This window comes from Antrostomus carolinensis, unplaced genomic scaffold (genome assembly GCF_000700745.2).
Source record: "Antrostomus carolinensis isolate BGI_N321 unplaced genomic scaffold, ASM70074v2 scaffold6528, whole genome shotgun sequence".
NCBI classification, from domain to species: Eukaryota; Metazoa; Chordata; class Aves; order Caprimulgiformes; family Caprimulgidae; genus Antrostomus; species Antrostomus carolinensis.
This window is the reverse complement of record NW_010332188.1, coordinates 1-25,421: the sequence shown is the minus strand read 5'-3', so window position 1 is coordinate 25,421 and position 25,421 is coordinate 1. Positions and strand designations below refer to the sequence as shown.

The window sequence follows — 25,421 nt, the reverse complement described above, 5'->3', positions numbered from 1 at the left end:
AAAAGTGTTTTTACAAACACATTAACAACAAGAAGAGAGGCAAGGAGAGAGGTGGTGAGACACTGGAACAGGTTGCCCAGATAAGCTGTGGATGACCCCTCCCTGGAAGTGTTCAAGGCCAGGCTGGATGAGGCTTTGAACAACCTAGTCTAGTGGAAGAGTGGAAGGTGTCCCTGCTGATGGCAGGGAGGTTGGAACTAGATGATCTTTAAGGTCCCTTCCAACCCAGACCATTCTATGATTCTGTGATATTGCTAGAAATTAGAATAATCCCAAGGACTGATAATGTTGATATCTAGATTGGGTTCCACCCTTACTTGGGCAGAATAGTCTTGGTATGTAATCCGAACCGATATATCGACTTCCAGTGTGCCAGTTCTGTCAATGTACCTGCAGTGCAGCAAGCAGGATACCACAGGCAATAGAAACACTGATTTCATTGTAGTAGTGGGTCTTCTTTTTGCCATTTGGAAGCCGCCCATATACCTGCTTGAAAATGAGGATCAGATAGGGAGCAGTGTCCAAGTACTCTTTGATCCAGTTTGTTCTGCAAAAGAATAATGTTCAAGACACTTATTTTGTGACCTTTTCACTTTCCTATAAGTCATATTTACTGTCTGCAGAGGGGCACTAAAGGTACACAACAATTATAGCAGTAGACTAAAGCTTAGAACATTTACCAAAGGATTAAGTACTATCAGCTTAAATAGAAACATTTCTGGAGAGAAAAACAAAAAACAAAACAAAACAAACAAACAAAAAAAACCTGAAACAAAAACCCCCAAAACAACCTTGACTAGAGTTCTCAATTTTAACAGATTCAGCTGAGGAGCTGATGTGGTCACTCTGAAGACTGGAATTGCATAATAATAGGAGGTAGTTCTTGATCTTTTATCTGTGAACTGGCCTCATGAGCATTTATCCTTGAGATTATTTAATTCCTGGAATTTTGTAGACTTGCAGTTCCACCTGTTAGTAGCGGTGCCAACTTTTTTTGATTGCAGAGAAAATTGCTGGCAGAAAAGTTCAAAACTTCTTGGTCTAAGATGTAAACCTAAATATATTCTCACAGCAAATATGTTATTGTGTTTCTGGATATTTCAGGCCTGTTAGAATTCATTTGGTTCCCATTTTTTTTAATGACAATATATACAATGATGATATAGGATTTAGATAAGAAAATGCGTGCTTTCTACCATTCTCACTCAAAATATAAAAAACCCTATATTTCAGGTGTTTACATAGCATATAAATTTACATAGCACATAAGCACCTGAAAAATAACATTATGAAACAAAAAGGCAAATCAACCCTATAAAGCTTTGTGCATATGCTTCCTTTGACAAGGCAAGACTCAGCAGACATCTTGCCATTCTGTGAAATTAAACAAGTCAGACTTTGGAGGCCATTTGGAACAATTAAATATTGCATAATTCAGCAGTTGCATAGGGACAAGCCTTGGACTACCTCAGTCAGCAGCAAAACTCCCAATAGCTTTGGAAGCTTCATTGTTTGGCAAACAACAGGAAAAAACTGGGAAAAGCGTTATGGCAACAGAGGTTACATAAAAAAAATGATGATGGAACAAAATGCTTGGGAAAGTTTCAAGATGGACAGTATATAATCCTTTTTACTGGAAGCAATTTTATGAACCAGTCACCAAGGCACAATTCTACACATATTTTTAAGTTTTTCTTTCCAATTATGAATCTTAGAAATATATTGAAAGTGAGAGGGAGGAAGAAAAGGAAAGGGATACTAGAAGAAATCTAAACAAGCTTCTTTTATCAGTTCGCTTTTCTAGACTGCGATGCTTCCAGTAAAATTCCCATCATCTTGAGAATCAAGACAAAGCCATGTAGACAGAAAAGGGTGTGCTGAACATCTGAGTCACTCATTTCATCCTTTTTCTGGTGCACACAAGCATAGTGAGTTTTTCTTTTGAACGTATCAGCCGGGCGCTGCATCTCACCTGGCCCTTAGAACAAGGCAGCCAGAATTAACACATACAGATGGCAAAATTTATTTTCAGCTCCTGCTGGGTGGGAACTCTGCTTTCCTCAGACAGGATTTTCTTCTTCCCAGCTGTAAATTAGCAAAAGGACCACAATATAGTGACCCTGGCAACTCTCTGTCTAGGATAGTCTCTGACCCCACTACTTCTTTTTCTGTGACCAGGAAGTGGGAAATATTTGCAGCTGCCCTCCTGAGAATTTTCCACCAGAAAATTGGGAAGAGTTTAAGGAGCACTGACTTGAAAGAATAATTTTAAAACTATGTTTTTAAAATTGAGTTGAATAATTTTTTTTCTTCTAGAAAATAAGAGGAAAAATGGAAAAAAAACCCAAAACAAAACCAGGCATGACTAAAACTATCCAGTATAGTCTAGTCTTTCCTAGACCAGAACACAGCTCCCTTCAAACCCCTCAGCCAATTGACTTTTTCATACCTCAATCTTTTCAGGTCATTAACCCATCTGTCTCCCATCCTTTTTTTGTAGTTAATTTCTTCTTCTTCTTCTACGATCTCACGAATCTTATGTTTTAAATATGGATCTTGAACTACTACAAAGGTCCAGGGCTCAGTGTGTGCTCCGCTGGGTGAAGTACCTTCATGCAAAAACAGGGAAAGATGAAAACTCATTTGGCACAATGATGAAGGAGGGTCTGCAGTGGGAGGTAACAGCTCTTCTTTGTGGTCTTTCAGACTGATCAACAGAGCAGTGGGAATGAGATGGGAAGAAAAGGATTGAGATAAGTTCTGGAAGACAATCTCTGTTTGTTTCTCAAAAAATGTGAAGACCCATCCAATGACAGAGGTTAGTCCTTTCATTCATACAGCCATCTCACAGGAAACAAAAATCAGGGGTTTGTAAAAATTCCTTTGTGGTTCTTACCATGAGGCAGTATTAGGGTGCAATATATGCACAGAGTAATGTTAATGCAAAGCACTATACTTAAAGCAACACATCATCTGAATATGCAACTAACTCTGAGACACAATTTTAGCTGAAGGGCAAAGTTAATGGCTTTCAGACAAGCAAGGTAGCAGGAATCTGTCACTGACTGACAAAGATGAGGAGCTGCACAGTGCAGACATCTGCCATATAGCATACAAGTTGGAGTGTGTTGTCCCAAAGACAGCTGGTATATGTATGTGTGCACATATTAAGTCTCCACTTGCTTATTCAGCCTTGATTATTGCACACCAACGCCACTGGAGAATATTTTAACTGCCTAGTAGATAAAATCCAGAAGTTGAAGAATATAGTTATCTGTACAATCTCATAGAGAAACAGGTTAAGGAGACTGTTCAGGTCTTTCTAGCCCCTCATACACATTTTAAAAATATTTGAAGTTCTTGAACACATACTGTATTTTCTTATATAAGTACCGATTTCAGTTTAAGAAACATTGAATAAGCAGCTTGAACTATCTTTTATATTAAAATCTGTTTATAGCAGGAACCTTGCCTCTCTTCAGGTTTGGGTAAGAACTGATGGCATTTATGCTTTGTCTTCTTTTCCACCACACAGCCCAAAGCTTTCAGGGTTACTAAGTACTTCATCTGCACGCCAGGCTTGTTCGCTTTGCTGCATTTGCCAAAACATGCTTAGTGTTTTAATGACTCACAGCTAATTAGAGGAAGATGGAGACTTGTTACAGTGCAGTAACAAAGCTGCTTACAGATTTAAAGGAAAAATAATGCATATCAATTGCTCAGAATCTCTATATTATTAGTCCTTCTAGAGGCTACTGAGCTTTTCTCTAAGGCAGCCTGTGAATATTTTCTATACTAACAGCAACTGGTTCATAGAAGAGAAATAATGGTCAAAACCAGTCCTGGCTGAAGTCAATGTTATTAAAGCAGAGAGGAGATTCGGTCAGGACATTATAGTCATGATTTGAAACACATAAATTCTCAAAGAAAAAAAAAAATTCTGACATTCAGTCAAATAACCTCAATCAGGTTGCTCAGCATAAGTCTCCAGTCATATACAATATGGACCTGGCACTAATGCTGAAAGGACTGGACAAGTTTTTTTGTTCTAGAATGAAAATTTTTTCCCATAATAAACCCCAACCATTTGTGTCAACTGAAATATTCCATATGGCTTGGACAATTCCATCAATTTGTTGGGGAAAAAAATAAAAACCAAAAAAAAATCACATATGATAAATATCATCATAATGAATTAAATTTTAAAGCATGTGAAGTACACATTGTTTGGTATTGTTGAGAGAAAACACTTCAATTTTTCTATTTAAAAGATGTTTCACTGAACTGTACATCAATTTTATTTTAAAAAACATCTTTTAAAGCTTGAAAATTATATGTTTTGTTTTCTGCTGTTGAAATGCTTTTTTTCCCTTCTGGGTGCACTGCAAATACAAATGAATTAGGAATGCTCCAAAACAGTCCCTGACATATAGTCATTCAAGCTGAGTAATTTCCAGTCAATCAATGGGTGCTTATTCATTATGGCTACAGGTGAATCTAGGAAAACCATAAGCCAAATGCCAACTCCCTTGGCTTCTCCACATCACTTTTACACAGTTTTGGGGTTTTTTTTACAGATCTTGAAGCACTCAGTACCATACCTGCTGTTCTGATGACATTATCGATAACCTCCCTGGGAACTGGCTCATCACTGAGAAACCTGACAGACCGCCTCTTATTAAGAAGTTCATAAAACATCTGTGACCTTTTAATCATTTCGGCCTCAGAGTAGCGCTCCACCAAGAAGGGGACATGGGCAACATTTTCATCGAGTCCTTGCCACTCTTCATCAACCTCTGCAAGAAAATAAAAGTGGTTAGGGATTTTTTTTTTTTTTTTTTGCTGGAGAACATTGTTTCTATCTTTGGCATTCACCACTGTAGTGCACTTTGGCCTGCATTGGCATACATTGCACTTCTACACCACTGGAAAGGCAAAGTCTGAGGTTCCAGTTGACGCAACTCATTGATCCCCGGCTCCAGCTACTGAATAAACACCTTGTTTAAATACCAAGAGCAGAAGGGTCCTGGCTGGCTGTAGCAAGTGTGATCACGAAGAAGTTACAGCCTTCTCCATTTCAGTCTGCAAGCCTGCCTGTAAAAGCAGGTTACAAGTTGATACAAGCAGTGAAAAAGTGGCCAACCTTTAAGCCCACTTTTCTCAATAAGTAAATGTGAACATGTGTGTTCCTTCCTGAGCAATCTAATAAGAAACAAAAAAAATCAATTTGGTTACTGAAGTTAAGAAGAGAGCTTAACTACCAAATGTGTAAAATCTCCTCTGCAGAGCTAAATGTCAGCTTTTTCCATATATATGTTTTATAACAGAAGCATTGCAAGTCTAGGCCATACGCAAATGTGACTTTGTGGTTAAGTTCTTTGGTTTCACGATACTTCCAGCAGAAGAGGAAATGGATGACAGGCATCTATACTGAGGATAACAACATATCAAATGTAGGATATTGTGTTTCTGGTCTTTAATTTAGGAACTCAAAATGGTTTCTCATTTCACTGAAATCTGTCTCTTTGAGTTTTTTTAATACCACAAAATGCATCTTCTGTTGTCTCCAAGATCTCCTATTTCTCCCTTGCATTCCTAGAATCAGCAGGGATAGTATTTTTTTGCAACTATGATGTGGAAGTAAAAGCCGTTTAAATTTTGCATTTTTGCTAGTCAATACTATTGAGCAATCTGCTACAGAGGGCTAAGTCAGGAAAAAATATTCCAGTTCTTTTTCAGTTGCTATTAGGCTATTATTCCAGAATCATAGCAATTTCTAGTGCAAACTCAAACAGCAACTATTTCTGTGTTTTAGTAGTATGCAGTTGCCTTAGAGACAAGGCTGATTTTTTGTTCATTTTATAAACAACAGTGAAAAATTCACAAATGTAGCTCAGCCTGTGCAAGAGGCTGCAATATATCCAGTTTCATATGTTGAATCTAAACAGAATGATTCTAGTCACCGAACAACATACATTTCATTTTGCATACAAAGAAGTCACACAGAAAGTTTGTTTTGTTTAGCATTTCATGCTTATGTGAAGCACTCTTGGTCACAGTCTGCAAGGACCTGGCTCCATGGTAATGGGAAGCAGTGACCCAATATTTTTCTGGGCATCTTGTACACTCAAACTGAAAAAGGAAGACTATGACTCTTCCTAATGTTCCCTTTGTGGTTTAAACTTAGTACAGTAGATTATTTGCTATTCAATAGCACCTGGTTGACTAGGACTTGCCCATTGCCTGGAGAAGAGAAGGCTTTGGGGAGACCTTATTGCGGCCTTTCAATACTTAAAGGGAGCTTATAAGAAAGATGATGACAGACATTTTATCAGGGCCTGTAGCAATAGGACAAGGGGTAATGATTTTAAACTAAAAGATGGTAGATTCAGACTAGATATAAGAAATTTTTTACGCTGTGGGTGGTGAAACACTAGAACAGGTTTGCCCAGAGAGGTGGTAGAAGCCCCATTCCTGGAAACATTCAAGGCCAGGCTGGACGGGGCTCTGAGCAACCTGATCTAGTTGAAGATGTCCCTGCTCACTGCAGGGGGGCTGGACTAGATGAACTTTAAAGGTCCCTTCCAACCCAAACCATTATATTATTCTGGTGAACTTCTCTTTCAGAAACTTTTGTATTCCCTTTATTGATGTTCCTCCTCCACAATCAGTGAAGGAAATACCATGGGGTTAAAAGGCTATGTTTACACTAGCAAGTGGTGTGGTGCAATAGGGTGTTGAGAGGAAGAGCTTCAGCTGGAAAACCAGTGTTCAACATCCTACACATTTTAGAGTGGTAGGGTAGCTGGGGAGGTTAAGCAGGGAGATGGTTAGAGCTCTGCATCCTTCCCACCTCTTCTACACCACACATGGTACCATAGGATGCCATTTTCAAGGACCACTGTGTTAAGCTGGTAAAAGACAATATGTAACCTCTCCTTGAAGATTCACAGGAAATGCAGCTGAGGAGTAGTTTTCAGGATGCATACCTCTGCCTCTTACATCTCTGCCTGGTGGTTTGGAAGAAAGTACAACCCTCATACCAGAGGGCATGGCCCATGTAATCAGAGGTTCAGTGACCTTAGTTCAGTTTTACTGAGACAAGCGTTGTGAAGATGTGAGAAAGGACATGAGCTAAAGCCATACTAGATGAGAAAGGAAAAAAAAAGTTAAAAGTAAAAGTAAAAAACCTTCCACAGACAGAAACTGAGACGGTGATGACTGGCAGCCAAAAGATTTGAGAGAAAAACTGATGACCCAAAAATGTATAAAACCCTAAGGGAAAAACAGGGAGTTGGGAGATAGCAACTCAGCAACCCTTTCTGACTTGACTGAGGACTATCTGGCCAGTAGAGGAACTCAGTTGTCCACTGATATAGATAAGACAGAAAATCATGCAAGCTTTGGCCACATAACCTCTCCTGCAAGCTCTTCTCAAAGGACTTATAGGCTTTCATTGGTGCAATAAAATTAATTCTTGCTCTCCAAATCCATCTTGTGTATAGCAATACTGAAACTACAAAGATACTTGTTGTTGAACTCAGATTTAGCAGTGACACAGAATGACACACTTCCTAATTTTATCCGTAGGCATTCATGTAAGAGGAGTTTCTAAATGGGAGAAATATTTTCCTTATGATAACAAAAAAATTCCTGAAATCAGCTGAGGTTGTGCATTGTCTTTCAGAAGGCAGAACCTGACCAGAAGTAAGTCCAAGCCTTGCTTGGTCACCTCTTTTTCTCATGTTATTGCAAAACTATTAACAATCAATTTGAGTTAGAGATACCGAGACTAGTCTATAAAATACTGAAAATCTTTACAAAGGAAGTTTGTCAAATGGGAGCAAAGGCTGAAGGAAATTTGTGTAATCTCTGTATCTGGTTTTGAAACACAAGGAGAGGAAAGTTGAGTCGGTGATAAACCATCAATACATACATGAATGTTGAAGGACAGAAGGATGAAGAGCAAGATTAAATTATTTATATGGATGAGGACAGTACTCAGAGAGCTGACTCTGATAATGTTCTTAATCCAAAGAGGATGCTGCCTGTGGCCAGTTGACTGCAGAGGTCTAGACAGCAAACTGGAAGAGCTATTAGTGCCTGTACAGAACATGAAGCAAAACGTGACAGGGAGGCAAGAATGAAGATGCAATTAAAACAGCAGTACCTGCTTTGACTTGTCCAAGAAGTATATAAATAAAAAAATACAAAAAAAACCCCATGTTGTGGTAGATTATAAAGAAATAAAAAAGTAGCATAGCTAAAAAAATGGTTGCTTTTGGAGATGTACTGTCTTCTGGGATAGTGTGAAGCCTACAAAGGCCCCCAGGGTCATATCTAGATCAGGACATATCTTTAAGAGACTGTCCTATTGCCTCAACCACATCATTGTTATGAAGTACATGGCACAAGCACAGCTTTCCATGTATAGACTGAAGAGGAAATATTGTGATTATACTAGACACTAAGCTTCCCAGCATCAAATACCTTAACAAAATGACCTGTTCTCTCGTGCACTAACTCTCTTAGCTTCAGTTTCAGTGAGGGGAGGATGTTATTAAAAAAAACAAAAACAAAAAAAAAACAACAACAAAAAAACAAAACCAAACCTCTAAAATGAGATTATGAATTGATTCAATTTAATTGACTACATGAAAGGGTAAGGAAAAGTAGTTCTACAACTATCTATAAATCAATTTTTAAGAGAACAAACTTGGGGAAAATATGGGGTTAAGAAAAATTAAATCAGAGAATTCAGATTGAATAATTCAGGGAACAGGAAGCAGAAAGATTTGCCATTTGTTTCAATCAGTGGTATAAAAAATTTTAGATTTAGTTGGCTGAATAAACATCTCAAATCATAAAATCATAGAATCTTTTTGGTTGGAAAAGACCTTTAAGATCATTGAGTCCAACTGTAAATGATCTATGGGTAACTAGGAATGGAAGAAAAGGATTAGTTAGCACAGAAACCTAGGCCTTATAAGTCAGAAAGTATAAAACTTGCAGTATTACCTAAGACCAAGTTGCATTAAATTTTGTGAGGTTTGCTTGCTTGTTTGATTTTTATTTTTTTTTTTTCCATGTAGGTAGAAGAGAAGAAAAGAAGTGGTGAAGCTGCTGTGTGGTCTGGATGGTTCAACTTAATAATAACATGACGCAAGAAATGTACTTTCAAGGATGTCGAACACAGGACAAAGATGAGGTTACTAGTGATAATGGAAGTATGAGAATCACCATATCTGAGCTTGAGTTTTGTAAGCACAACTTAAAAACCTTAACGCACTCAAAATAGGATTACTGTCTGAGCCAGAACAATAATCCAGGAGTAAGAGAACTAACACACAAAACCAAAACTCTCCTGGTAATTTTTTTTAATAATAAATTCATCTATTATTTATTCTCTTCCACCATGTGTCTGCCATTCATTTTTAGCACTTAACATAATCCATATGCTAAGCTAAAATCATTATCAGCACCATCTGTTTAGTGAATGCTCTCTATATCTTTAATTGCTATGTTTGGACATACTCCTGTTTGTACAGTCACATTATACAATACTACAAATGTCTTGTTTACATCTCTGTATTCCATCATTTGATGGACAACAGACATCCTGCTAGTCAGTCCATTATCTTGTTAGCCACATTCTCAAGGCTGCCATCAATATTGTAGTACATTTGCAATAGTCATCAGGTTTCCCCCTTTTTAAGCAAATCTGAAATGGTTTTGGCTCAGATATCTCAAGTGAAAACTCATTTTAAAAGTACTATTTCTCTAACTCTGTCAGAAATTCCTCTCTGGATACATTCTAGGATGATGTTTCTGTTCTTCCCAGCAGTTCATATGGGAGGTTGTAATCAGCCTATAAATCATGCAATAAATTTTGCTTCAGTTTCTACCAAAAAATTCTTACCGTGAGTTCCTAATAACATAAACTCACACAGAGAACAATGATTTGTCATTTCATTTCTGTGAGCCACTTATTTTACCTACACTGACAATTCCCTGTGTTGTTGGCCCCCACTTGTACATCATTAAGAAATTTCACTTGTACACTCTTCAGTTTTATACAAAGGCCACTAGATAATATTAACAATTAGTCCTGAGACTGATCCTTAAGAAACCTCACTTGTAACCTCAGTCTAGACCAGTGTATTTGCTTTCCAAACCACCTCTTTCAGTTTCTTCTCTAAGGAATTGCTTCCTAAGCATAGGATTCCTCTCCAATCCTCTTTTCCAGTGTAAAGACACGATGCAAAGGAAAACAATTAAATTTATTTAAAGAAAGGTTTTCAGATATTTGGACTTAAAGTGCTGGGCAATGGACCCAGTGTTTTTTGCTTGATTAATGGCAGACTGCTACATAATCTGCCACTACAGGAATTCCAGTAGTGAATCCAATCCTGAACTGTGCGTGGCTAATAGAGAACTAAAAGAGATGGAGTATCTTACTGGTGGGTTATAAATAGTGGTTAGCAGGCTGATCCTGGAAACCTCAAGAGTTGGTCAGGGATCTTAAGCAAAAGAAGTATCAAGTGGGAGAGGCAGACTGACTGTGGAAGAAAGAAGCCAGCGCCAAAATAAAAATTACCTCCAACTGGAATATAATTGCAGACAGTTTTTTAAGATCTTCAGAGAAATGGAATGGCTGTTTTATAAAGAGAAGATTTTCTGGTTTACCTTGTAAAAGGAAAGCTGGGAGGTAATCTGGTTGCTGTCTATAAATCACAGGAGGGCATACACCAGGGCTGGAAAAGTATCCTTTAAACTAACAAGAATATGGAACAGGAAAAATGGGTATAGAATAGTATTGAATAAGTTTGGGCAGGCAGGCAGAGGAGGATTTTTAACCCATAGCATGAAGTTCTGGAACAACCTTCCAGTAAGGTTAAAGAAACAGAGTCAAAAAAGGCCACTTTTCACGTTCATTCAGCTGATGACAAGGGCTGGAGGTGTCTGCAGCAGCAGGGAGACAAACACAATGATCCACCATGCCCATGCAAGTCCTTTGTTCCTAAATGACACAAAGCATGAACTGTACTTGAATTGGAAAATTAAACTTCTACTGCCTTATTCATGTCAGTAGTATTATTGAAAGATATGGGAAGCCTTTGAACTTGGGGAGAGAAGAAATACTGCTATGTGGGAGAGGTCTATTGTATGAAGTATCATAAGCAAAGAGCAAGTGTATTTTCAGAAGAGATGGAATATTTGTGCCTTTGTACATTGCTCTGTAGTCCTTGAGTACATCACCGAAGTCCCCACAATTAAATATGTAGTAATAAAATGCCTTTGCTATTAATCTCTGCAACTGATTCCCAGAGTAACAAAGATACAGATAAAATTCAACCTCATCCTTCACACCAGGTCTATATTCACCTTATCCATCAATTGTATTGAGCTGAATATATGACTAATTGACCAATGTACGACAAGCTCCTTAGGCTAAAGACTGAACTTCTCTTCGTAATAGTCCAGATCTAATTGTGTAAACCTGAAGCAGTGGGAGATGAGGTACCACCACTTTGGGACCAGATGCCCACCACTAGAAGAGGGCCCTTGTGACTCATCATTCAAGACAAGGCTGAAGAGACATCTTTTTCATCTGTATCTACTTAGTAATCATACATGGCCTAATGCAAGACATGGCCAGATATACACACACAGACCATTCTTGGCAATCCACAGCACAACAATCTCTCATTCTGAATCTCATAAATGAAGCAAAAAGTTACAGGACAGATGGGTATGCAAACAAATCTGAAGTACTGCCAGCTAAGGCATTAAACAAATGGACTGAGCAAATTATTTCCACTTAAGCACAGAACTGGGTTTCTGGCTGCTCTGAGAAATGTCCTTCTCTTCAGCTGCTGAAAGCATAACACAGACAAGCTCAGGAGCACTTGGCCCTCCCCCTTCTGCCCTTCACTGCCAATAAGTGACTCTACTAAGTTTGTCCAAGCAGTTCAGCTAATTACACCTCATGCTTTGCTGCTCAAAAGTATGCCTTTCTCAGGGGAAACATCCTTGGCAGTGCCACTTGAGGGAAGGTTCATGGGGCTGACGACGCCTGAGTAAGTTCAGTGTTTTACTTACAGAGCACTTCACTCTCTTGGCAAAGCACCATCACTCGGGTCATGTGCGCGTATCAAAAGAGTTGGTTTTCAGCTGCCTCTTCCTGTTAGGGGGCTGTTCAAAATTCATCTTTTTCACCTACAACAGCCCTAGATTAAGAGCTAATAGGTTTGGTTTTTTAGAGGATCTAAATTTTTAAACTGATAGAAACAGCTGTAGTCAAAGATGTCACTGAAAGTTCATAGATTGTCACTTGAACTACCCACAGGAATTTTAAATTGCAGAAATTTAACTGAATTAGTAAGGCATTAGTGACAAAGGAAATATGGGATAATTTTATACAGAAGCCATTTTTAATTGTACAAAGGAGAGTACAACATATGAACTAACTTTTATCGAATTTTTTTGTATTTGGGAAATACTCAAGGTGGTTTAAAATTTTCTGAGTATCAGCTATTTCTAGGAACTTATACACAACACTAACTCAAACTACACTGAACACTGAGAAATAAAGAGAAATAATGGTTCTTAGAAAAAAAAGGTATATGTGCAGAAAAACAGTCTAAGTTTCAAGATTCTTAGAAGTGGACTCAGGCAATGTGTCATTATGGGACAAAAAACACATAAAAAGCCTTTGAAACCAGCTTGCGTAAAAAAAAGGCTGTATTAACTGCAAGTTTAAAAACTTCGGAGGAATAGAATTCTGTAGATTTTTATTTCACAAGGAAATGAAGGGAATTTATGAAGGACTGTCAGGAAGCAAGAAGAAGGAAGAGTATATATTGTGCTCAGACTTTTGTCCAAGCTGTGCATCAGAAATCAGTACAAAAAAAAAAAAAAGGAGGGGGGGTGGACACACACATTCTGTACAGATTCAAATACACAGTTGAGGGAACAGAGATTAGGACCATCACCACATTTTGTTCTCAAATATTTGATCATCATACCTCCCAAATGATCCCAATGCTAATCCAGCTAAAGCTCTCATAGACATTCACAGGAGCTGCAAATGGAGGACTTCTGTAGTAACAGTAATAACCCATTTCCAACTTTTCTAGGGGCGCTGAAATCGAATATGTAGCACTGGATAGTAAAGTAGGATGAGATGTCTACAAAATCAGCTTGCAGATAGAAACTATCTGCTCAGGTCTTCCCTTTGCTCACACTTAATGAGGCCCAGGAAGAGGCTGGGGACACTTCAGCAGTATCTCCTTTTCCTACATTCCCCACAGAGCTCCTCATAGGTCTGAAATCTGCTGGGCAGAGAGCGGTCTTTGAAAATGCATTTTTTTTTTTGCACTCTGATCTGTGGGATCTGAACAAAATAGAGATTTACACCAAGAGTGACATGATATCAGGACAGCCTCCTTCCACAGAGCTGATAAGCTCAGGGCACAGCAGCAGTAGCATTATGCATTTCCATCACTGTGGAGAAGTCGAGAAGATTGCATCTTCTTTGTTCAGATCAGCAGATCAAATTCAAACAACAAAACTGGATAAGATTTCTCTTACCTTCTTCCTCTAAGTGGTGGTCAGTGCCATCTTTTAAATCTTCATCCACCCACGGGCGAGATAGAGGCTTGCTTTTAGTCTCACGTTTTTCTTTCTCTCCATTAGTCTTTTTCAGTATTACCCCAATCAAAACACATATAACAGCTATTAAGACTGGGGTTAGGGAAGAAAAGATTGCCATGACTATGGAAACGTGGAGCCTTCCTTCCAAGTTCAATAGTTTCTCTCAAAAAGTGGAGGATGAAATGGGTAGAGCAGAATAGTAGTAAGCAGAAAGGGGTGGACCCAAGGGTCAGTCCTCGATCCTATCCTGCTTCTGCTTTACAGCCACCGCCCTCACAACATCATCTATGATGTGCTTATGCTGTTAAGCAGACCCAGATTTATATATTTTCTGGAAATAAACTGCCTATAAGCAGCAAGCAGAGGCACTGACCATATAAAAAATCAGAAATGCCCTCAAGTGCAAATAGAGAAAAAGATCTTCCAAAAATCACAGACTATGGCAAAACACTTGCATCCCTTATTTTTATCATTATGGTGATCCCAGTAGTCTTGCCTGTAACAACGATTATGAGAAAAAGCCAAGTAGGAATGTGACTTTTAAAAACTGATGACATCCCTTCAATGTTTAACTCATAAAATCTGTCATATTGGACATACTCCAGAAAATCAGAATATCACCAATTGGATAGCAGCTTGCAGTGCCACCCTTGGCTATGTAAATGGGTCAATAAAACAGATAAGTAAAGTGGTAGCATTACCTCCGCATGAAGCATGAATGAGATGATTCACAAAACACTGTATTCAGCCTGGATGTTCTGGGGGAAGAAAAAAGAATTCAAGGAATCAAAATAAGAAATATTTCAGAGCTGCAAATCTAGGCTGCAGCGAATTTTCAAACTGTGATTCAGCTATCTTATCAAAGGAAAGATTAAAAAGTTATAGGATCCTGGTCTAAGGATGGTTCAGTGTCTAACTGCTTAACCCATTTTTTTACCTCAGTCAGCTCTTTGGGAACTGAATCAACACAGCAGCATTGAATCAGTCTGGGACTGTTGGGACATACTGGATAATGAAATGCCAAGTGGTAGTGGGTGCTGAGGGGTGTGCTGGAGAGCAGGGTACTGGCTGCATGCAGTCACCAGCATGCACCAGCCCTGCCCAGCTTTATCTCATGTTGCCCAGGGCCAGCTCTGAAGTCTCTGCATCTGGGATAAGCCCTGCCCAGGATAAGTGGGAGCAGTTCATGGCTGTAACCATTTCAGGAGATGGTGTGCCCCAGGGCCGTGGCATGTCATGCACTGCGACTATCACATGCCTGCGGGTATTGCAGGTCCTGCCTAGGGCACCCCGTCTTGATGTGGAGACTGGGCCATGAAGGGGAGACAGAATAAGTTGGGGTACACACAGGTTTCATCCTGACAGGTTCTCAGTCCAGACTCCAGCCATTCATGTCTCTCACCCTACTGGTTTTGCAGCACTGAGCATACCCTTATTGGTCCCACTTGTCACTGCCACTCCAAAGGCTCCCTGCCGTACCCTCCTGTGGTGGTGCAGGGATCTGGGCCGCTCTGAGAGCTCAGGGTAAGCCTCATTATGCTGTTATCTTGGATACAACTGCAGTGACCTGGGCATCAGGCACTCCCTGGACACACCTGGGCTACCTGCTCCCTGAATTGTCTACCAGAATCACTCAGCACAAATTGTGGCCAGAATGGAGAGTATTGACCAAAGGTAATCATCTCAAGATCCTATAAATAGTGATCCAAAGAGGAGACCTTTTGAATATTCTGGGACTGCAGCGGACTGTGTGACCCACTGTCCCCCCCTGAGCTGGGATGTCTCTCAGGGCAGGTTTCACAAGGACTGAAAGATCGTCTGACAACAATTTCGTAAGGACTCAAAGACCCGATTTCACGAGGTTCACTGACCACCCACTGATGCATGCAGACACATAAACATGAGTAATTCATAAAATTCATGAAAAGGGAAATTATAATCCTAGGTTAACCTCTGTGTGTGTGTTTTAGTTCAGAACCATTTTCCTGCCTGTCTGTGTGCAATTTGATTCAGAATTTTTTGTTTGCTTGTCTGTATGTGTGATTTGATTTAACCTCCATCCACATGTGCATCACTGATGTAAGTTTTCGGTGACCCTTGCCGTTCTCAATCTTTAACTAAATAGCTTTTGATTTTAACAAATTCCATTAAACCACTCTGTTAAACTGGCTGATGATTAAGTGCTGTTAATAATTATACAACCTGATCTTATGATCTATCTCAAAAATATTAATAAAACCTAAATTGTTGCTAAATCAAAGCCATATAAAATCTTATTTGTGACAGCTCCCTACCTTCCCATGCTTCAGTGAATGTTGCTGGTTGCCTTGAAGAAGAGTCAGCGTGTCAGGAAACAGATTAATGACCAGCTTGGTACACAGGAAGAAGAATGTGAGGCCTTACTGGTTGACCACACACACTGATAGCCTGGATGAAAGTCTGGTCATGTATCCTCTTTTAATACAAAATCCATGTAGTAAAAGGGATAAGGCCAAGCAAATTGCTCAGCTGTGCATACATTGTCTAGATGTGCTTAGAAGTAAAATGAAACTGTCTTACAACTTGTACTTGGGTTGGGCTTTCCCGGCTACCCAGCTCAGATACAGAATAAATACTTCACTGCTATTGCAGTGCATCCTACCCAACACACAGTTTCTGGGTCCTTCTGGGCAATGTATGGGTAGAAGAAAAGACCCAGAACCAGCCAAATGCCTGCGTAACTCCATCAGAGATGAAATAAAGAGGACATGCAAAAGCTGTGCTGAGGTTTCTCTTCTAATCCAGTAAAACTGGCAATAGACAGGCACCTACCTCTAGCTAAGAGAGTGACCTGCTTGAAAACCCATGCCACTAATCTTCTCTTCCCTACTTTCCAGTTAAGTTGTAACCTGCGACACCTGTTTGACTCATTGATCTTAGGTTGCATTTAAAAAAAAAATAAATAAATAAATGAACAAAGAAACAAAAAAACCCCAAACCATCTCAACCAAAACCCATGCAGTGTACAAGAACAGAAAGGACAACAATTATCGTGTGGAGAGAGTTAAATTTATCCTCTCTCTCCTTGATTTAGAGCAGATATTTAAACTCATTTGTCCTGCCTGTTGGCCATCCAGTCATGAGGAGAGATACTACCCCTAATCACTATTAGAAACATTAAATTTGTTCATTTGAGTAGAATAAGGACCTGCAGTTTCATCAGACATATTTGCAACAACCTGCTCTGTGGCAAGGAAGGAAAAAGGGATGCAGTCTGAATGGCACTGGCTGTTTCTTCCACAGAGAACATATTCTTGTTAACCCTGAATTTTCGCATACACATAAATTAGGATCTGGATGCTTTGCAGCTGAGAATCTATTCTGCAGACAGGTCCATGAGGAAAGAGTGAGAGAAGCCATATAGAAGGTTGAGTGTTTTTGTTTAAAATACCTACCTCTATTTGCAGTGCTGGGAACTTTATATTCTCTCACTCTTCTGGAATAACTTCAGCTTTCTTAGAGGTGAAGTAATATTAATTTTTCTCTTGTAGAGCAGAGAAAGAAAGCAAGCTAAATAAAAGTCGCTTTGGTATTAACTTAAGCATAATCTATATTTGGTATTTACATAGCCAAGATTGTTAACTTGAACTTCAGCACCACAGAAATCTCACAATACCTTGTTTTATTAAAACTTGATTAGTTTCCATAACTCCACACCAAAGACATTCAAAATATAAACACAGTGATGCTCTGAGGAACTCTGGGAAGGAGTGGGTGGACAGTCAATTTTCGTATGGTAGATTTCCATCAGTTTTTCCAAATCACTGTTGAATTTTCTTCAATCCAAACTTTATATAAACATGATTATTATTATTATTATTATCATCATTACAAGTTCAAGCAAATTTATTATCATTATTTCTTCTGTTCTACCCTAAAGCATTATTTCTTCTATTCTACCCTAGCAGCTGGGTGGTTTGGTTTGGGGTTTTTTTTAAGTTTTAAAAAAAAAATCAGGAGAAACACTGCAAATAACCCTAACCATAGGAATTAATGAAGCTTTCCTGACAGACTTGGAAAGAAGCTAGAAAATTTTGATAGAAATATAGCTATTAAGAACACAAAAGTACTCACGTTTTAATGCATGAAATCCTTGTAAACACTCTTAAGAGACAGAGACCATCATAATAAAAGCTTCTGCACCAAAAATTCTTTCTTTAATGTTTCCCATTAAATTCTGTGTGTATTTGCTGCTGTTCTAAAGGGGTGGGGGAAAGTACTCAAGTAACAAATACAGCCCTTTATTTTTCTCAAAGCAAATATGTGATAAGCAAGTATCACTTATAGGCTACAAAGACACATCTACATTGTACAGTGCAGTGTATTAGCTCTGCACTAAGCTCATGAGGCTCTGCTTCTGAGGTTTGTGGGACCAATTTACTATCTCTGCTGTTTTACCATCCTACTGTGGACACACTGTGTGAAAGCAAAGCAACCTTTCAGCACCCAGTCATGAGCTCTAAGTTATGCAGCTCCATCTCTGCTCTGGATATTCACCATTGGTTCTTTCCATCATCCCCATTCCATCAGCACACCCCTCTCCTCCTGCTTGGAAGAGTCTTATGGCATTACTATGAGATAGTCTCATGGCTAGTCTGGGGAAAGCCTCTCAATTCTTACATGCATATGGGGTCTAAGGGAAGTGTTACACAAAAGATGGTAAATGATAGAAGAGCCTCCAAACACGCAAATTATCAGTGAACATATTATCTGTATAGGGTGAATGTGGGCAACATAAATGCACGGGTAGTTTTTTGAAAGAGACCGTGAATGGCCAGGCAGAACCAAAAACCATCAACCCCCACAGTCTTTCCTATCTATGTTTTTCTACCAGTAATTTATTGGAGAATGCTTAAGACTTCATATGGGATGCTATAGGAAAACAATAATATCTAGATATTCAAAAAGGGATTCAATACGTCTATTTCAATTGGATTAACTATCAAATGTACAGTATGGTAGTTAAAACACCTAATTTAGGGAATCTCTAAACCGCTGAGACTTTGGAAGATATATGGTAGGAGGGACCTTTTCATGTAGTCCTTTAGCCTCTTGTTTGTCCTAATCATCAACATTTGGCTGTGGACAGATACAGGCTATAGCACTAGATGGCCTCGGATGGCTAGGGCTTGTTATGAGAATTCTTACTTTAGTCAAAGGTAGATCTGTGTAAAGAACAGCAGTAGCAGAAGAAGAAGAATGCTAAGAGGAAATGTACAAAAGAACAGAGTAGGATGAAGGAGGTAATTGCAATAAAAATAGCACAAGTCTGTGAGAAAAATCACATTTTTGAGTGCTGACTACAGTTATCAGTGCACGTCTCTTGCTGAATATCATCAGTTACACACCTGCAAGGAACATATGTACCATTTCTGCTACTAGTCAGTGCATAAGCCACTGTCAGGACCCTCAAGTGATATACCAATATGTGGTGGTGAAAACATCCACACAGACAACTTGCTGTGTTTATAGTTAGAAGCAGGCAAGAGTGGACACGGGGTATTGTCTAGAGATGCAATGAAATATTGCACTGGCATCAGGGATAGATGCGAGTTTCAGATTGCAGTTGGTGTTTATTGACAAACAACAACAAAAAAGGCTATTCCAATGCCATCTACGATCAGCCTCCAACTCCATAGGTGTCTGCTATGGGCAAGGCAGAAGCACACATGAACTACTTAATCCAATCGATGCATAGAGACAAATGTCTGGCATCAGCTGAAACTTATACATTGTCAGGTATTGGCATATACTAAAAATATCATTAGCTTGATAAGCGTCTCCATCTCTGTGATACATCTGCACATACCCTTCTGCCTCTGTCAGTGACCAGCACACAGTGCTTCTCAGCAAGGTGACCCTCACTTTTCTGCTGTCTCTTCTGCACTCCACACATACAAATGCCTTCTTCCCTTCCCCCGAGTCAGCTGTATGATCTCTTTATGACCCGCGGAGATATCAGATATCATGCCCTCTAGCATTAGATTTGATTATCTTTTTCATTAACTTAGCTCAGATTGCCACAAATGTTATTACTGCTTATGAACTAGCCTTTTGAAATCTAACAGTACAGTGGGTAATACAATTACATCCTGTAGCAATGAAAGCACGAGACAACAATGCACAATACGAGTAATTCTTTCCATTTGTCCTCAGTATACCGCCCTTCAGTTACAAGCTCCCCATATTTATATATTCCAGGGCAGAAGAAATAAACTAGCAATAGACAACATGATTCACTAATATCTTTCTAAATAAAATAATGCATTTATTAGCATCTGTGGTACCAGATAAACCATTACTCATGCCCAATGGGACAATAGCGCTCCTAAAAATATTTCTGATTTCAGGAAATAACTTAAAATTTAATCCAGAGACCAATTTACCTCCAAATTCATATTAGAAGGAGCAATTTATTACTGTTGTACTGATGTTACCACCATGAACATGTAGGAGTGAGTTTACCCATGGCAGGAGTCTGGTAGACATTAACAGTGCTACTCATTGAAGTAAAGCTGCATGGGTGAGTTTGCAGGAACTCACTAAAACTTTCAGTACTTTAAATGGAGATCCTGAAAACATCACCAAACTTACATGAAAAATCACCAAGGGTCTGCAGACAACACAGACCCTGAAAGTTATTTGCCCTAACTATTGGAATACATAAACACATAAAGACAAAAGATTTTTTTTCCATAATCACTTTTAAGCATAGACTTACAATAGGCTATGTTAAAATCTGTTTGCCCTAACTATTGGAATACATAAACACATAGGCTATGTTAAAATCTGGCCTACTCTGTGAGTATCATTAGGTTACCTTTGATACCAGCCCACAGGGAAAACCCAGAAAAAATAAAGGGCCATTTGTGAATAGGTAGTTGGGAGAGCACAGCCTAATAGAGACTATTATAACCTCTTCAGAGTAGAGGTCTTTAGGGAAGAAGAAGGATGAGTAGCAATGGCCCCCTCCCACTAGCCATCAAGCTGACAGTAACCTCTTTCACATTAAATATCACTGCAACTTAGCTCCCTGCATATCAGGCCAAAGAGGGGAAGGCAAAGGCAAAATGCAGAGACGGAAATTCAAAAGGCAGATTACGTCCATACTGCCCAAGGTGTGGGGCCAAAGCATGTGTGTGGATCAACCTGAACCATCTCCATTATCAGAGTCACATAGTTGTCACGATGCCAAAGAAACGAGGTATCAGCTTACCCACAACCCTGGGCAAGTACTCAAGCAGGTCCTCATGCCAGCACCCCTACAGCTGCAGCTCCCCAGAATTCACTGTCAGGTACGCAGAGCCTGTACGTGCTCTGCCTGGGCTTCGGATTGCAGCACAGCCGTCAGCACAGATCTCTCCTCCTCATCAGTTCATAGCACAGGAGGAGGAGTGTTTATAGTGAATTTATAGCAGTGCCCCAGATGATCAGACTTTTCAAATCATGATGTGAAGTCAAGTAACAGCAGCAGAAGAATCATAACTGGATATCCTTTGTACCTGATGTAAGAAACATTGCCATTGTCTTTTTGATGCAAAGAAGAAATACAGAGGAAAAATAAAATAAAATAAAATGTAAAAAATGAGAAAAAAAATTAACCCTCCCTACTTTTCAGAGGGGGATTTTTATTTCCAATTGCTAATATAATTTTTTTTGTGTGTTTACACAGAAGGAAATTGTCTTTCGTTCCATACTGTTATGACAGGACAGCTGTATGGCAGCATGCAGCATTTAAAATCAGCATTTCAAAGCCTCAGCTATTCCTGGAACAGCTATTTGTATTACTTCACTTCTTATTTGCACCAAATGAAAACACAGCTAGCTTATTTGAAGAGTTTCTTAGCTGATTACATCTGAGCCTCCAAAAACTTTATCTAGGAAAACAGTTTCTAGCTACGAACATGAAGGAAGCCTTGAATTCCTATGCAATCGTAAGCAGCAATGTTCAAAGGGTTTAGGTTTTTTGTGGGGTTTGTTGTTTCTTTTTTTTCCTTCTTCTTCTTTCCGTGCATTGAATGAGTTTCATCTTCCAACCTCCTGAGGAAATCCATCACAAGTCTGAAGCCCTGTCCTTACTGCTGAGGGCATCCACAGCCTTCTCTCTTCCATGGGGTGGATCTGCTCATCTCTAGCTTCAATCCCCTTCCAACTTCTCTCCTTCACAGGGGCTACCTTGCTGTCTGCGGTGTTGCTTGGACAGTGGATTGGCCACACAGGCTCCTCACCCAGCCTAACAGCGTGCATCTCCCCTTCTCTGCTCTCCCGAAGGGGCCTTTGCAGCCCCCTGGAAATGCCTCCAAGCAAAACCCGTTCTCCTTTCTGACCAATAGCATCAGTGTCCAAGCAGTAACTGTCACCGCAACTCTGGTTCAGCTGCAGAAAGGATAATGCTGTTCCAGGATTTCCCTCTCCCTTGCTCCAACAGTTGTTGCTTGCAAAGGGAAGCTGGAAAGTGTAGATGACCATGCCCCACGCTTAGACAGAGTCCAGATCAGCACATATGCTGACCCAGGTCTCAGGTAAACCACAGAGGCATCAGACACTCTGGGAGACATTTTAGAGTTCCTGATAATGTGAAATATCTTGTTATCTGGGGAGGGTGGAATAGCTGGGTAGTCAGGTTGGCATGCTCCACAGGGGCTCCAATGCTGGTAAGCCACATGCTGAGAGACCCAGGATTACAGATCTCTCTCCCATCTCAAGTCATCCTTTTAAAGATCAGACCCAAGCACACAGAGAAATTAAAGGAAACATTTCTTCCTCAGCCCCACCCCCACCAAATCACTGATCTAAGACTTCAGGAGATGCAGATCTCTTGCACAATTCTACTGTTACTTTTACCCTGTGTGTAAATATTTATTTCACAACCTGTCACATCAGGTAATCACCCCTCTCGGGTTGCACTCTGACAGGTTGCCAAGGGGTGATTATCATTTACTGTCTTCCCTCCTAGAGAAAGAAGCTGCAGCTTTCCCTGGTCTTCAAAAAAGCAGCATTTCTCACAATGACACTTAGTTAAAAATCCCAGCACTATTCAAACAATTCACTTTACTCAGCTAACTTCCTAACAGACAGTCATTCTGAAATGTAACTTAATATTAGGGGACTGTTTGAAAAATACAACTATGTGGCACACTTGTTTTGAGGTTTGCTACTCCACCAGCCAGTGGACTTTACATGTGGTTTCTCCAGTGGGCTTAGGTCTGATTTAAGCATACAGAGCTTGGAAATGGGCCCGGTTGACATTTTTCCTTGGGATCTTTGGGATCTAAATTCTTTTAAAAGCTCAGACTAATTACATAGGCAAAATCCACTCTGCATCCCACTGTGAAGCTCTTCCCTTTGTTCTCTTACTAAACAATATAAAAGCTCAGGCCATGACAGCCATTTGAAAATACCTACGCCCTGACCCCCACCCCCCCCAAAAAAAAAAATTAAAAAATCTTATTTCTTCTAAAATAGGAACATGGTCCTTGAAAACAGAGGAAAAGTTCACAAAATGAAATAATGTTCAGTACTATCTGAAAGATCTGGAGGATCTCATGTTGCCCCACCACAGATATATTATGGCTGTAGACACTGGTATGAGGAAGAGGAGGCTCAGACTTGACAGAGGCTATTTTACTTAAAAATTTATGAACAGGTATTTTTTAAAAAAATAGGATGTGTACTATGACTGAGTGAACTCAGAGATCCAAGCATTCTGCCAGCATCCTTACCCTCACCTTGCCACATTGCCGATATAGAGATAGAACAGGTTGCTGCCCTCCCTGATGCTCCTAGATTATCGTCCAGCAACAACAGAGTCCCTGTTCACTGCACATTAAGTTCAGTTTGGGACAGCTCTGCATGTATGGCTGATGCTCTTTTAAAGATCACCAAGGTGCTGCCCCAAGACCAAGCGCCTTCCCACCACTGATAAATCATATCTTACCTTCCAATCAGTGCACTGCAGTTCATTACAGTTAATCAATGCTGGAGCATCTTCTGTGTCCAAAAAGGTAAGTAAGCTCATTTTTCAATATTGACTGCAACTGTTTGCTTTTCAGTGTGATTTCACTGCAAAATTAAAAAATAATTAGGACCTATGTACTGCTTTCTCTGTGCTATGGATTCCCCCATCCCTGCTAACCGTGAGGTAGTCTGTCATCGTGTAACATGCTTTGCCATCAGGTGCACACACACAGGATCCTGCTTTAGTGGTTTGCCAGTGGATTTTTGTAGCTTAAGAACCCAATTGCTCATTTTAGTCAGGTTCTTCTCAGTAAATTAAAAGTAGCAGGGTTTTATCTCTGAAACCAGGCAGGGGCTCTGTCCTAGCCCTGCTGTTAATTGAGGTGACCCCGGAGTAGCTTTACCTCACACCCAGTGTCAGCTGCCTTTGAGGTTGCGCTGACAGCAAAAATAGGCTGGCATGTGACCAGCATTTGGTTCATTCCCCTTCCTCAGACGATGCCTTATTATACAAGGCTCGGAGGGACGTGGCTGTACAACTAGCAATCTGTGAAAGCATATTTCCCCAGCGGTTCCTTGCGAGCAGCATGGAAGTGTCAGATGAGGACAGAAGCTGGCATTATGCTGCTGGCATGACTGAATCACAACAAGAACTCAGTTGTTAACCGTTTAACAGTCTAAACATATAGTACAGCACTGTCCCATCTGGTTTGTGCCCAGTGTTATTCCTATTAGAGATGGTTCAGGAACCTAATTGTCCAGCAAAACTGTGTGATGAGCCTCTGAACAGACACCAGATTGACAGATTCAAGCAATGGTCCAGCTGTGCCAGTATGTTGGCAAGGGTGGCACAAAATGCCTCAGATGATGCTAAATCCTCATCTCCCTCAAAACCAGATCCTTTCATTGCTCCTGCAGATAACTGATCTCTGAAAATGTGTCAGTCTTCCCTTCAGAAGGTAAAGGCTTGAATTACCACAACCCTTTCATTGATGAGTTTCTTGTGCCAGTGGGTGACATTAGAAAAAGGTTTTTTGCCACACTGTTAATTACACATGCATCAAACCCTGCTGGGGATATGGTGACAACATGCTGACACAAGGTGACAACAGCAATCATAGCCCAAGGGAAGGCAGTAAGTTCAGGCCTCCCACAGACAAGTTTCTCTTCCCCAGTGTCATCTTCTGGGAGATGCTGGGCAGCAAGCAGCTCCACTTATTTACTATCTGCTTTGTTCCCCCATGCTATCCTGCTTCTCCATCTTCCTCTTGCTTCAGTCCCTGCCTCTCCCCTTTCCTTTTATTCTCTACCATCCAACTCCATAACACATTTTCCTTTTCAGCCTCCATCACACATCCAAATAGTCTTTAACAGCACATATATTGTCTTCCCTCCTGTGGTGGTTTGACCCACAGTAGGACCATGCACTCGCCCACCCTACCCAGTGAGATGGGAAGGGAATCACAACAAAGGGGGCATGGGATTAGAATGAAGTACAGGGATGGCTCGCTCACCAGTTATGGTGACAGGCAAAACAGACTCAACCTGGGGAAGAAAAATCAATTTAAGTCATTGCAAATCATCTGTGTAGACATAACAACCACATCTTACAACACCTTCCCCCACCCCTCCCTTCTTCCCAGGTTCAAATCACTTTGCTCCCGATTTCTCTACCTTCTCCCCCCAGTAGCACAGGGGGCAGGAAATGGGGGTTGCAGTCAGCTCACCTATGCTGCTTTTCCTGGCATGAAAATCCAGGAACAAGATGT

The 25,421-nt window shown here is 40.1% G+C and overlaps 1 protein-coding gene across 1 annotated transcript; it reads right to left on the bottom strand.

Moving 5' to 3' along the window:
• Positions 1-390: 390 nt before the first annotated feature.
• Positions 391-13,774, bottom strand: IYD (iodotyrosine deiodinase; the record flags this gene model as incomplete). Its single annotated transcript, XM_010173403.1, has 4 exons — positions 13,594-13,774; positions 4,602-4,796; positions 2,450-2,609; positions 391-547 (listed from the first exon to the last, which is right to left on the bottom strand). Coding segments are annotated over exons 1-4 (693 nt in total), but the record flags the coding sequence as incomplete, so codon positions are not given.
• Between the last annotated feature and the right edge of the window lie 11,647 nt (positions 13,775-25,421).